Source organism: Nerophis lumbriciformis, linkage group LG07 (genome assembly GCF_033978685.3).
Source record: "Nerophis lumbriciformis linkage group LG07, RoL_Nlum_v2.1, whole genome shotgun sequence".
Taxonomy (NCBI): Eukaryota; Metazoa; Chordata; class Actinopteri; order Syngnathiformes; family Syngnathidae; genus Nerophis; species Nerophis lumbriciformis.
In genome coordinates, this window is record NC_084554.2 from 4020745 (window position 1) to 4036968 (window position 16224).

Genomic DNA, 16224 nt, shown 5'->3' on the forward strand with positions numbered 1-16224 from the left:
TATTACTGATGTGTGTGTCAAATTTGGTGAGTTTTGAAGCATGTTAAGGGGGTCAAATTACAGCGCAAAGTTGCGGAAGAAGAATAATAATAATAATAATTAAAGCTGCAAGCAGCGTTGGTCGGGCCCGCATATTTGACAGGTGCTAGTCCCAAGTGTCCCAATACTTTTGTCCAGTTTTAGTCCTAAGTGTCCCAAGACTTTTGTCAAGTTGTAGTCCTAAGTGTCCCAATACTTTTGTCCAGTGAAAGTGTCCCAATACTTGTGTCCAGTGTAAGTGTCCCAATACTTTTGTCCAGTTTTAGTCCTAAGTGTCCCAAGACTTTTGTCAAGTTGTAGTCCTAAGTGTCCCAATACTTTTGTCCAGTGTAAGTGTCCCAATACTTGTGTCCAGTGTAAGTGTCCCAATACTTTTGTCCAGTTTTCGGCCTAAGTGTCCCAATACTTTTGTCCAGTGATAGTCATAAGTGTCCCAATACTTTTGTCCAGTGTAAGTGTCCCAATACTTTTGTCCAGTGGTAGTCCTAAGTATCCCAATACTTTTGTCCAGTTTTAGTCCTAAGTGTCCTAATACTTTTGTCTAGTGGTAGTCCTAAGTGTCCCAATACTTTTGTCCAGATTAAATCCTAGGTGTCCCAATACTTTTGTCCAGTGTTAGTCCTAAGCAGTTTTTTCTGCGTTTTATTCAAAAATTGCGCTAGAGCGCAATTTTGAGATTTGGGGTTAGGTTTTTTTTATTAGATCGCAATTTCTGCCAGTCCTGATGTGTGTGTTTAGTTTGGTGAGTTTTGCAGCATGTTAAGGGGGTCAAATTACAGCTCAAAGAGGCAAAAGTGACTGTTTTTAGTACATTTTTGTCTTGAAGGGGGAATTGCCAACTTCCTGTTGATTTTTGCCCAAAGATGTAACATTATGAAATGTAGGTCTAAGTCAGACCTACATAGAGGTTTTTGTTTCATGTCTCTCCGACTTTCCTAGTATGAGTTACAGGCAGTCTAGTTGTTTGTTTTTCCTAGGGGGCGCTAGAGCGCAATTTTGAGTTTTGGGGTTTGTTTTTTTGATAAAAAAGTTTTGCCATATATTACTGATGTGTGTGTCAAATTTGGTGAGTTTTGAAGCATGTTAAGGGGGTCAAATTACAGCGCAAAGAGGCAAAAGTGACTGTTTTTAGTACATTTTTGTCCTGAAGGGGGAATTGCCAACTTCCTGTTGATTTTTGCCCAAAGATGTAACATTATGAAATGTAGGTCTAAGTCAGACCTACATAGAGGTTTTTGTTTCATGTCTCTCCGACTTTCCTAGTATGAGTTACAGGCAGTCTAGTTTGTTTTTTTTCCCTAGGGGGCGCTAGAGCGCAATTTTGAGTTTTGGGGTTTGTTTTTTTGATACAAAATTTTGCCATATATTACTGATGTGTGTGTCAAATTTGGTGAGTTTTGAAGCATGTTAAGGGGGTCAAATTACAGCGCAAAGTTGCGGAAGAATAATAATAATAATAATAATTAAAGCTGCAAGCAGCGTTGGTCGGGCCCGCATATTTGACAGGTGCTAGTCCTAAGTGTCCCAATACTTTTGTCCAGTTTTAGTCCTAAGTGTCCCAAGACTTTTTTTGTCAAGTTGTAGTCCTAAGTGTCCCAATACTTTTGTCCAGTGTAAGTGTCCCAATACTTGTGTCCAGTGTAAGTGTCCCAATACTTTTGTCCAGTTTTAGTCCTAAGTGTCCCAAGACTTTTGTCAAGTTGTAGTCCTAAGTGTCCCAATACTTTTGTCCAGTGTAAGTGTCCCAATACTTGTGTCCAGTGTAAGTGTCCCAATACTTGTGTCCAGTGTAAGTGTCCCAATACTTTTGTCCAGTGTAAGTGTCCCAATACTTGTGTCCAGTGTAAGTGTCCCAATACTTTTGTCCAGTTTTCGGCCTAAGTGTCCCAATACTTTTGTCTAGTGATAGTCATAAGTGTCCCAATACTTTTGTCCAGTGTAAGTGTCCCAATACTTGTGTCCAGTGTAAGTGTCCCAATACTTTTGTTCAGTTTTCGGCCTAAGTGTCCCAATACTTTTGTCCAGTGATAGTCATAAGTGTCCCAATACTTTTGTCCAGTGTAAGTGTCCCAATACTTTTGTCCAGTGGTAGTCCTAAGTGTCCCAATACTTTTGTCCAGTTTTAGTCCTAAGTGTCCTAATACTTTTGTCTAGTGGTAGTCCTAAGTGTCCCAATACTTTTGTCCAGATTAAATCCTAGGTGTCCCAATACTTTTGTCCAGTGTTAGTCCTAAGCAGTTTTTTCTGCGTTTTATTCAAAATTGCGCGAGATTTGGGGTTAGGTTTTTTTTTATTAGATGGCAATTTCTGCCAGTCCTGATGTGTGTGTTTAGTTTGGTGAGTTTTGAAGCATGTTAAGGGGGTGAAATTACAGCGCAAAGAGGCAAAAGTGACTGTTTTTAGTACTTTTTTGTCTTGAAGGGGGAATTGCCAACTTCCTGTTGATTTTTGCCCAAAGATGTAACATTATGAAATGTAGGTCTAAGTCAGACCTACATAGAGGTTTTTGTTTCATGTCTCTCCGACTTTCCTAGTATGAGTTACAGGCAGTCTAGTTTTGTTTTTTTCCTAGGGGGCGCTAGAGCGCAATTTTGAGTTTTGGGGTTTGTTTTTTTGATTAAAAAAAGTTTTGCCATATATTACTGATGTGTGTGTCAAATTTGGTGAGTTTTGAAGCATGTTAAGGGGGTCAAATTACAGCGCAAAGTTGCGGAAGAATAATAATAATAATAATAATTAAAGCTGCAAGCAGCGTTGGTCGGGCCCGCATATTTGACAGGTGCTAGTCCTAAGTGTCCCAATACTTTTGTCCAGTTTTAGTCCTAAGTGTCCCAAGACTTTTGTCAAGTTGTAGTCCTAAGTGTCCCAATACTTGTGTCCAGTGTAAGTGTCCCAATACTTTTGTCCAGTGTAAGTGTCCCAATACTTGTGTCCAGTGTAAGTGTCCCAATACTTTTGTCCAGTTTTCGGCCTAAGTGTCCCAATACTTTTGTCCAGTGTAAGTGTCCCAATACTTTTGTCCAGTGGTAGTCCTAAGTATCCCAATACTTTTGTCCAGTTTTAGTCCTAAGTGTCCTAATACTTTTGTCTAGTGGTAGTCCTAAGTGTCCCAATACTTTTGTCCAGATTAAATCCTAGGTGTCCCAATACTTTTGTCCAGTGTTAGTCCTAAGCAGTTTTTTCTGCGTTTTATTCAAAAATTAGCGCAATTTTTGAGATTTGGGGTTAGGTTTTTTTTTATTAGATGGCAATTTTTGCCAGTCCTGATGTGTGTGTTTAGTTTGGTGAGTTTTGCAGCATGTTAAGGGGGTGAAATTACAGCGCAAAGAGGCAAAAGTGACTGTTTTTAGTACATTTTTGTCCTGAAGGGGGAATTGCCAACTTCCTGTTGATTTTTGCCCAAAGATGTAACATTATGAAATGTAGGTCGACTTTCCTAGTATGAGTTACAGGCAGTCTAGTTTTTTTTTTCCCTAGGGGGCGCTAGAGCGCAATTTTGAGTTTTGGGGTTTGTTTTTTAGATAAAAAAGTTTTGCCATATATTACTGATGTGTGTGTCAAATCTGGTGAGTTTTGAAGCATGTTAAGGGGGTGAAATTACAGCGCAAAGAGGCAAAAGTGACTGTTTTTAGTACATTTTTGTCCTGAAGGGGGAATTGCCAACTTCCTGTTGATTTTTGCCCAAAGATGTAACATTATGAAATGTAGGTCTAAGTCAGACCTACATAGAGGTTTTTGTTTCATGTCTCTCCGACTTTCCTAGTATGAGTTACAGGCAGTCTAGTTTTTTTTTCCCTAGGGGGCGCTAGAGCGCAATTTTGAGTTTTGGGGTTAGTTTTTTTGATAAAAAAAAGTTTTGCCATATATTACTGATGTGTGTGTCAAATTTGGTGAGTTTTGAAGCATGTTAAGGGGGTCAAATTACAGCGCAAAGTTGCGGAATAATAATAATAATTAAAGCTGCAAGCAGCGTTGGTCGGGCCCGCATATTTGACAGGTGCTAGTCCTAAGTGTCCCAATACTTTTGTCCAGTTTTAGTCCTAAGTGTCCCAAGACTTTTGTCAAGTTGTAGTCCTAAGTGTCCCAATACTTTTGTCCAGTGTAAGTGTCCCAATACTTTTGTCCAGTGTAAGTGTCCCAATACTTTTGTCCAGTGTAAGTGTCCCAATACTTTTGTCAAGTGGAAGTCCTAAGTATCCCAATACTTGTGTCTACGTTTAGTCCGAAGTGTCCCAATACTTTTGTTCAGTGGTAGTCATAAGTGTCCCAATACTTTTGTCAAGTTGTAGTCCTAAGTGTCCCAATACTTTTGTCCAGTGTAAGTGTCCCAATACTTTTGTCCAGTGTAAGTGTCCCAATACTTTTGTCCAGTTGTCGTCATAAGTGTCCCAATACTTTTGTCCAGTGGTAGTCCCAAGTGTCTCAATACTTTTGTCCAGTTTTCGGCCTAAGTGTCCCAATACTTTTGTCCAGTTTTCGGCCTAAGTGTCCCAATACTTTTGTCCGGTGGTAGTCATAAGTGTCCCAATACTTTTGTCTAGTGTACCTACCTTGTCTGCATTGTGTAGGCACGCTGGTGCTTCCTGCTTTTAAGCAGCCATCTTAAAAAAACAGCAGCGCAGCAGAATCAGCGCAGCGGGTCTTTGAAGGGTCATAAAATCAAAACCGGAGCAGGTATTAAAACGCTGTTCTGTTATTTTATACACAAGGGTTTAATCTCTCTCCTGTGTTTGAAGCCGAAACGACAAACGCGCTCAGAGGAGATAGTTTTTGAAGGAAGGTGACCGGTTTTTACAAAAATGTTGTTTTGAAGGGGGAATAGCAAACTTCCTGTTGATTTTTGCTGGGGGTTGTCAATTTATGAAATGTAGGTCTAAGTGAGACCTACATAGGTGTTTGTTTCATGTCTCTCTGACCTTCCCAGTGGGAGTTACAGGCAGTTTTGTAATTTTTTCTTCCGAGGAGCAGTTTTTTCTGCGTTTTATTCAAAAATTGCGCTAGAGCGCAATTTTGAGATTTGGGGTTAGGTTTTTTTTATTAGATCGCAATATTTTCCAGTCCTGATGTGTGTGTTCAGTTTTGTGAGTTTTGAAGCATGTTAAGGGGTTCAAATTACAGCGCAAAGAGGCAAAAGTGACTGTTTTTAGTACTTTTTTGTCTTGAAGGGGGAATTGCCAACTTCCTGTTGATTTTTGCCCAAAGATGTAACATTATGAAAAATTTTTTTCTCCTAGGGGGCGCTAGAGCGCAATTTTGAGTTTTGTGGTTCGTTTTTTTTTTTTTTTAAAGGCAATTTTCGCAGGTCCTGATGTGTGGGTCAAATATGGTGAGTTTTGAAGCATGTTAAGTGGGTCAAATTACAGTTTAATGTGGCGGCGGAAGAATAAAGAATAAAGAATAAAACCTTACAAATTCAATAGGTCCTTATGTCCCATTGCATAAGGACTCCCTTTGGGAGTCCTTATGCAATGGGCCATGCGGGCCCTAATAATAATAATAATCATCATCATATTACAAAATACATCGTTACCCTTTTCATTTTCTAATGAATTGACCCTCATGTAATAATAATAATCAACTGTAAATTCTATGTATTTGTTTATAAAACTGCATTGTGGAAAATAAGTGTAACGGCAAGTAATTAGGGCCCGCATGGCCCATTGCATAAGGACTCCCACAGGGAGTCCTTATGCAATGGGACATAAGGACCTATTGAATTTGTAAGGTTTTATTCTTTATTCTTTATTCTTCCGCCGCCACATTAAACTGTAATTTGACCCACTTAACATGCTTCAAAACTCACCATATTTGACCCACACATCAGGACCTGCGAAAATTGCCTTTTTAAAAAAAAAAAACGAACCACAAAACTCAGAATTGCGCTCTAGCGCCCCCTAGGGAAAAAAAACTAGACTGCCTGTAACTCCCACTAGGAAGGTCGGAGAGACATGAAACAAAAACCTCTATGTAGGTCTGACTTAGACCTACATTTCATAATAGTACATTCTCGGGCTAAAATCAACAGGAAGTTGGCAATTCCCCCTTCAAGACAAAAAAGTACCAAAAACAGTCACTTTTGCCTCTTTGAGCTGTAATTTGACCCCTTTAACATGCTTCAAAACTCACCGAACTGAACACACACATCAGGACTGGCAAAAATTGTGATCTAATAAAAAAACCTAACCCCAAATCTCAAAATCGTGCTCTAGCGCAATTTTTTAATAAAACGCACAAAAAACTGCTCCTCGGATGGAAAAAACTGACAAAACTGCCTGTAACTCCCACTGAGAAGGTCGGAGAGACATGAAACAAAAACCTATATGTAGGTCTCACTTAGACCTACATTTCATAAATTGACAACCCCCAGTAAAAATCAACAGGAAGTTTGCTATTCCCCCTTCAAAACAAATCTTTTGTAAAAACCGGTCACCTTCCTTCAAAAACTATCTCCTCCGAGCGCGTTTGTCGTTTCGGCTTCAAACTAACACAGGAAAGAGATTGAACCCTTGTGTATAAAATAACAGAACAGCGTTTTAATACCTGCTCCGGTTTTGATTTTATGACCCTTCAAAGACCCGCTGCGCTGATGCTGCTGCGCTGCTGTTTTTTTAAGATGGCTGCTTAAAAGCAGGAAGCACCAACGTGCCCACACTATGCAGACAAGGTAGGTACACTAGACAAAAGTCTTGGGACACTTATGACTACCACCGGACAAAAGTATTGGGACACTTAGGCCGAAAACTGGACAAAAGTATTGGGACACTTAGGCAGAAAACTGGACAAAAGTATTGGGACACTTGGGACTACAACTTGACAAAAGTATTGGGACACTTAACACTACAACTTGCCAAAAGTATTGGGACACTTGGGACTAAAACTGGACAAAAGCATTGGGACACTTAGGACTAGCACCTGCCAAATACGCGGGCCCGACCAACGCTGCTTGCAGCTTTAATTAGTGGTTATTTTTTATTCAAAATCTAAGACACAAACAACCAAAAGGGGATTATTGTAGTGCGTCCCAATTGTTATTCTTGTGATGTTTTTGCATCACATGACAACGTTATGTGGTTATAAATAAAATACACGTTTTAGTACCTTCAATTCCCTCCACTGTGGGAAGCAGTAAAGGAAAGGGAGAAAAGAAAGTGAGTAAAAGTTAGAGAACATTTTGAATTAAAAAAAGGGACGGAGGAAGAAGAGGCAAGAGAGAAGACACCTACCAGGTTCTACAGGCACGTCATCTTCAAAAAGTAGAACATGATGAGGGTACTAAAGTATCTACAAGTACTCACAGTATTGGCAGCAAAGAGCATAACATGACATTGATCTGATGATCACCTGCAAATGATCAAGTGCCAAATAGAATGCAGTACTTGGCTGCAGCCAGCAGAGGCGCTCTCTGCGCACCGCTTCACTCTATTGCGTTTTTTTCCACATTTGTGGCCTAAATGTAATATTTTGAACTAAAACATATCAATGCCACACTAGGTGAAGCAAACGCTGTTTGGTATCGATATATTCCGATACTTTTCAAAACAGAGGGGACCACAAAAAAAATCATTATTGGCTTTATTTTAACAGAAAATCTTAAGATACATTAAATACGTGTTTCTTATTGCAATTAAAGAATAATGTTGTCATGAAATAAGATTTATAAGATACTTGGTCTGCTGACGTATGCAGTAACACATTGTGTCATTTATTTACCTATTATTTTGTCTACACTTTGAGGGACAAACTGTAAAAATGGATTATTAATCTACTTGTTCATTTACTGTAAATATCTGCTTATTTTCTGTTTTAACAATAATAATAATAATAATAATGATAACAAATATATGATTTTTTTGGTGTAGAATGTTGGAGATTCACACATATACGATTATGTTGGACATTATGTTGGACATTCACACAATAATAATAATAATATTAATAATAATAATAAATATATATTTTTTGGGTGTTGAATCTTATTGTGTGAATGTTGGACATTCGCACGATAATAATAATAATAATAATAAATATAAGATTTTTTTGGGTGTAGACTCTTATTGTGTGTATGTTCAACATTTACACAATAATAATAACAATAATAATATTCAAAACAATAACAATAATAAATATATGATTTGTTTTGTGTGAATGTTGACATTCACACAATAATAATAATAATATTTAATAACAATAATAATACATATATTATTTTTGGGGGTATAGAATCTTATTGTGTGAATGTTCAACATTCACACAATGATAATATTAATAAAAATAATAATAAATATATGATTTTTTTGGTGTTGAACCTTATCGTGTGAATGTTTGACATTCACACAATAATAATAATTTTAAAAATAATAATAATAAATATTATTTTTTTGGGTGTAGAATCTTATATGTGTGAATGTTGGACATTCACACAATCATATTTAATAATAATAATAATAAATAAAATAAAAAATATATATGATTTTTTGGGTGTATGAACATTCACACAATAATAATAATAATACAAATAAAAATAATAAATATATGAATTTTTGGTGTTGAATCTTATTGTGTGAATGTTGGACATTCACACAATAATAATAATAATAATAAATATATGATTTTTTGTGTCGAACCTTATTGTGTGAATGTTTACATTCACACAATAATAATAATAATATTTAATAACAATAATAATAAATATATTATTTTTTGGGGTATAGAATCTTATTGTGTGAATGTTCAACATTCACACAATGATAATATTAATAAAAATAATAATAAATATATAATTTTTTTGGTGTTGAACCTTATCGTGTGAATGTTTGACATTCACACAATAATAATAATTTAAAAAATAATAATAATAAATATTATTTTTTGGGGTGTAGAATCTTATATGAGTGAATGTTGGACATTCACACAATCATATTTAATAATAATAATAATAAATAAAATAAAAATATATATGATTTTTTGGGTGTATGAACATTCACACAATAATAATATTAATATTAATAATACAAATAAAAATAATAAATATATGATTTTTTGGTGTCGAATCTTATTGTGTGAATGTTGGACATTCATACAATAATAATAATAATAATAAATATATGATTTTTTGGGTGTGTAATCTTATTGTGTGAATGTTGGACATTCACACAATAATAATAATAATAATAATAAATATATGATTTTTTGGGTGTACAATCTTATTGTGTGAATGTTGAACATTCACACAATAATAATAATAATAATAATAATAATACAAATAATAATAAATATATGATTTGTTGGTGTCGAATCTTATTGTGTGAATGTTGGACATTCACACAATAATAATAATAACATGAATAAATATAATTATAATAAATATATGCTTTTTTTGGTGTCGAATCTTATTGTGTGAATGTTGGACATTTACACAATAATAATAATAAATATATGATTTTTTGGGTGTACAATCTTATTGTGTGAATGTTGGACATTCACACAATAATAATTATAATAATAAATATAAGATTTTTTTGGGTGTAGACTCTTATTGTGTGTATGTTCAACATTCACACAATAATAATAATAATAACAATAATAATATTCAAAACAATAACAATAATAAATATATGATTTGTTTTGTGTTGAACCTTATTGTGTGAATGTTTACATTCACACAATAATAATAATAATATTTAATTACAATAATAATAAATATATTATTTTTTGGGGTATAGAATCTTATTGATTAAAATTCATATATTTATTATTTTTATTTGTATTATTAATATTATTATTATTATTATTATTATTGTGTGAATGTTCATATACCCAAAAAATCATATATATTTTTATTTTATTTATTATTATTATTATTAAATATGATTGTGTGAATGTCCAACATTCACACATATAAGATTCTACACTCAAAAAAATAATATTTATTATTATTATTTTTAAAATTATTATTATTGAACATTCACACAATAAGATTCTATACCCCAAAAAATAATATATTTATTATTATTGTTATTAAATATTATTATTATTATTGTGTGAATGTTCAACATTCACACAATGATAATATTAATAAAAATAATAATAAATATATTATTTTTTTGGTGTTGAACCTTACCTAATATTCATAACAATAACAATAATAAATATATGATTTTTTGTGTCGAACCTTATTGTGTGAATGTTTACATTCACACAATAATAATAATAATATTTAATAAAAATAATAATAAATATATTATTTTTTGGGGTATAGAATCTTATTGTGTGAATGTTCAATAATAATAATTTTAAAAATAATAATAATAAATATTATTTTTTTTGAGTGTAGAATCTTATATGTGTGAATGTTGGACATTCACACAATCATATTTAATAATAATAATAATAAATACAATAAAAATATATATGATTTTTTGGATATATGAACATTCACACAATAATAATAATAATAATAATATTAATAATACAAATAAAAATAATAAATATATGAATTTTTGGTGTCGAACCTTATCGTGTGAATGTTGACATTCACACAATAATAATAATTTAAAAAATAATAATAATACTTTTTTTTTTTGGGGTGTAGAATCTTATATGAGTGAATGTTGGACATTCACACAATCATATTTAATAATAATAATAATAATAAATAAAATAAAAATATATATGATTTTTTGGGTGTATGAACATTCACACAATAATAATAATAATACAAATAAAAATAATAAATATATGAATTTTTGGTGTACAATCTTATTGTGTGAATGTTGGACATTCACACAAAAATAATAATAATAATAAATATATGATTTTTTGTGTCGAACCTTATTGTGTGAATGTTGACATTCACACAATAATAATAATAATATTTAAAAACAATAATAATAAATATATAATTTTTTGGGGTATAGAATCTTATTGTGTGATTGTTCAACATTCACACAATGATAATATTAATAAAAATAATAAATATATATATTTTTTTGGTGTTGAACCTTATCGTGTGAATGTTTGACATTCACACAATAATAATAATTTAAAAAATAATAATAATACTTTTTTTTTTGGGGCGTAGAATCTTATATGAGTGAATGTTGGACATTCACACAATCATATTTAATAATAATAATAATAAATAAAATAAAAATATATATTATTTTTTGGGTGTATGAACATTCACACAATAATAATAATAATAATAATATTAATAATACAAATAAAAATAATAAATATATGAATTTTTGGTGTCGAATCTTATTGTGTGAATGTAGGACATTCACACAATAATAATAATAATAATAAATATATGATTTTTTGGGTGTACAATCTTATTGTGTGAATGTTGGACATTCACACAATAATTATAATAATAATAAATATATGATTTTTTGGGTGTACAATCTTATTGTGTGAATGTTGAACATTCACACAATAATAATAATATTCAAAACAATAACAATAATAAATATATGATTTTTTGTGTTGAACCTTATTGTGTGAATGTTGACATTCACACAATAATAATAATAATATTTAATTACAATAATAATAAATATATTATTTTTTGGGGTATAGAATCTTACTGTGTGAATGTTCAACATTCACACAATGATAATATTAATAAAAAATATATATATATATTATTTTTTTGGTGTTGAACCTTATCGTGTGAATGTTTGACATTCACACAATAATAATAATTTTAAAAATAATAATAATACATTTTTTTTGGGGGGTGTAGAATCTTATATGAGTGAATGTTGGACATTCACACAATCATATTTAATAATAATAATAATAAATAAAATAAAAATATATATTATTTTTTGGGTGTATGAACATTCACACAATAATAATAATAATACAAATACAAATAATAAATATATGAATTTTTGGTGTTGAATCTTATTGTGTGAATGTAGGACATTCACACAATAATAATAATAATAATAAATATATGATTTTTTGTGTCGAACCTTATTGTGTGAATGTTGACATTCAGACAATAATAATAATAATATTTAAAAACAATAATAATAAATATATTATTTTTTGGGGTATAGAATCTTATTGTGTGATTGTTCAACATTCACACAATGATAATATTAATAAAAATAATAAATATATATATTTTTTTGGTGTTGAACCTTATCGTGTGAATGTTTGACATTCACACAATAATAATAATTTTAAAAATAATAATAATACTTTTTTTTTGGGGTGTAGAATCTTATATGAGTGAATGTTGGACATTCACACAATCATATTTAATAATAATAAAAATAAATAAAATAAAAATATATATGATTTTTTGGGTGTATGAACATTCACACAATAATAATAATAATACAAATAAAAATAATAAATATATCAATTTTTGGTGTCGAATCTTATTGTGTGAATGTAGGACATTCACACAATAATAATAATAATAATAAATATATGATTTTTTGGGTGTACAATCTTATTGTGTGAATGTTGAACATTCACACAATAATAATAATAATAATAATAAATATTTTTTTTTGGGGTGTTGAATCTTATTGTGTGAATGTTGGACATTCGCACGATAATAATAATAATAATAATTTTAAAATATATTAATTTTTTTGGGTGTAGAATCTTATATGTGTGAATGTTGGACATTCACACAATAATAATTATAATAATAAATATAAGATTTTTTTGGGTGTAGACTCTTATTGTGTGTATGTTCAACAGTCACACAATAATAATAATAATAACAATAATAATATTCATAACAATAACAATAATAAATATATGATTTTTTTGTGTCGAACCTTATTGTGTGAATGTTTACATTCACACAATAATAATAATACTATTTAATAACAATAATAATAATAAATATATTATTTTTGGGGTATAGAATCTTATTGTGTGAATGTTCAACATTCACACAATGATAATATTCATAAAAATAATAATACATATATAATTTTTTTTGGTGTTGAACCTTATCGTGTGAATGTTTGACATTCACACAATAATAATAATTGAAAAAAATAATAATAATACATTTTTTTGGGGGGGTGTAGAATCTTATATGAGTGAATGTTGGACATTCACACAATCATATTTAATAATAATAATAATAAATAAAATAAAAATATATATGATTTTTGGGGTGTATGAACATTCACACAATAATAATATTAACAATACAAATAAAAATAATAAATATATGATTTTTTGGTGTCGAATCTTATTGTGTGAATGTTGGACATTCACACAATAATAATAATAATAATACAAATGATAATAAATATATGATTTTTTGGTGTCGAATCTTATTGTGTGAGTGTTGGACATTCACACAATAATAATAATAATATGAATAAAAATAATTATAATAAATATATGATTTTTTTTGGTGTTGAATCTTATTGTGTGAATTTTCAACATTCACACAATAATAATAATAATATGAATAAAAATAATTATAAAAATATATGATTTTTTTTGGTGTTGAATCTTGTGTGAATTTTCAACATTCACGCAATAATAATTATTTAAAAAATAATAATAATAAATATAATTTTTTTGGGTGTAGAATCTTATATGTGTGAATGTTGGACATTCACACAATCATATTTAATAATAATAATAATAATAATAAATAAAATAAAAATATATATGATTTTTTGGGTGTATGAACATTCACACAATAATAATAATAATAATATTAATAATACAAATAAAAATAATAAATATATGAATTTTTGGGTGTACAATCTTATTGTGTGAATGTTGAACATTCACACAATAATAATAATAATAATAATAATAATACAAATAATAATAAATATATGATTTGTTGGTGTCGAATCTTATTGTGTGAATGTTGGACATTCACACAATAATAATAATAACATGAACAAAAATAATTATAATAAATATATGATTTTTTAGTGTTGAATCTTGTTGTGTGAATGTTGGACATTCACACAATAATAATAATAGTAATTAAAAAAATAATAATAATACTTTTTGGGGGTGTAGAATCTTATATGTGTGAATGTTGAACATTCACACAATAATATTTAATAATGATAATAATAAAAACATATATATATATTTTTGGGTGTATGAACATTCACACAATAATAATAATAATATTAATATAAATAAAAATAATAAATATGTGATTTTTTGGTGTCGATTCTTATTGTGTGAATGTTGGACATTCACACAATAATAATAATTAAAAAAATAATAATAATAAATATTTTTTTGGGGGTGTATGAACATCCATCCATTTTCTACCGCTTATTCCCTTTGGGGTCGCGGGGGGCACTGGAGCCTATCTCAGCTACAATCGGGCGGAAGGCGGGGTACACCCTGGACAAGTCGCCACCTCATCGCAGGGCGGTGTATGAACATTCACACAATAATAATAATATTAAAAATACAAATAAAAATAATAAATATATGAATTTTTGGTGTTGAATCTTATTTTGTGAATGTTGGACATTCACACAATAATAATAATAATAATAAATATATGATTTTTTGGGTGTACAATCTTATTGTGTGAATGTTGAACATTCACACAATAATAATAATACAAATAATAATAAATATATGATTTGTTGGTGTCGAATCTTATTGTGTGAATGTTGGACATTCACACAATAATAATAATAACATGAATAAAAATAATGATAATAAATATATGATTTTTTTTAGTGTTGAATCTTATTGTGTGAATGTTGGACATTCACACAATAATAATAATAGTAATTAAAAAAATAATAATAATAATACTTTTTGGGGGTGTAGAATCTTATATGTGTGAATGTTGAACATTCACACAATAATATTTAATAATAATAATAATAAAAACATATATATATTTTTTTGGGTGTATGAACATTCACACAATAATAATAATTTTAAAAATAATAATAATAAATATTTTTTTGGGGGTGTATGAACATTCACACAATAATAATAATATTAAAAATAAAAATAAAAATAATAAATATATGAATTTTTGGTGTCGAATCTTATTGTGTGAATGTTGGACATTCACACAATAATAATAATAATAATAAATATATGATTTTTTGGGTGTTGAATCTTATTTTGTGAATGTTGGACATTCACACAATAATAATAATAATAATAAATATATGATTTTTTGGGTGTACAATCTTATTGTGTGAATGTTGAACATTCACACAATAATAATAATAATAATAATACAAATAATAATAAATATATGATTTGTTGGTGTCGAATCTTATTGTGTGAATGTTGGACATTCACACAATAATAATAATAACATGAATAAATATAATTATAATAAATATATGCTTTTTTTAGTGTTGAATCTTGTTGTGTGAATGTTGGACATTCACACAATAATAATAATAGTAATTAAAAAAATAATAATAATAATACTTTTTGGGGGTGTAGAATCTTATATGTGTGAATGTTGAACATTCACACAATAATATTTAATAATAATAATAATAAAAACATATATATATTTTTTTGGGTGTATGAACATTCACACAATAATAATAATAATATTAATATAAATAAAAATAATAAATACGTGATTTTTTGGTGTCGAATCTTATTGTGTGAATGTTGGACATTCACACAATAATAATAATTTTAAAAATAATAATAATAAATATTTTTTTTGGGGTGTATGAACATTCACACAATAATAATAATATTAATAATACAAATAAAAATAATAAATATATGAATTTTTGGTGTCGAATCTTATTTTGTGAATGTTGGACATTCACACAATAATAATAATAATAATAAATATATGATTTTTTGGGTGTACAATCTTATTGTGTGAATGTTGAACATTCACACAATAATAATAATACAAATAATAATAAATATATGATTTGTTGGTGTCGAATCTTATTGTGTGAATGTTGGACATTCGCACAATAATAATAATAACATGAATAAAAATAATTATAATAAATATATGATTTTTGTAGTGTTGAATCTTATTGTGTGAATGTTGGACATTCACACAATAACAATAATAGTAATTAAAAAAATAATAATAATAATACTTTTTGGGGGTGTAGAATCTTATATGTGTGAATGTTGAACATTCACACAATAATATTTAATAATAATAATAATAAAAACATATATATATATTTTTGGGTGTATGAA

General features: G+C 29.4%; 1 protein-coding gene across 4 annotated transcripts in view; it reads right to left on the bottom strand.

The window, feature by feature from the left end:
- The window catches only part of mpp7a (MAGUK p55 scaffold protein 7a), a 162009-nt gene that overhangs the window by 30236 nt on the left and 115549 nt on the right, over positions 1–16224 (bottom strand). For 3 of the 4 annotated variants that reach the window (XM_072913444.1, XM_072913446.1, XM_072913445.1), the window contains exon 12: positions 7138–7152. The exons of the other annotated variant lie outside the window; for it this stretch is intronic. In XM_072913444.1, the coding sequence (XP_072769545.1) occupies positions 7138–7152 (15 nt within the window). The remainder of the gene's footprint in view (positions 1–7137; positions 7153–16224) is intronic. 4 annotated transcript variants of the gene reach the window in all.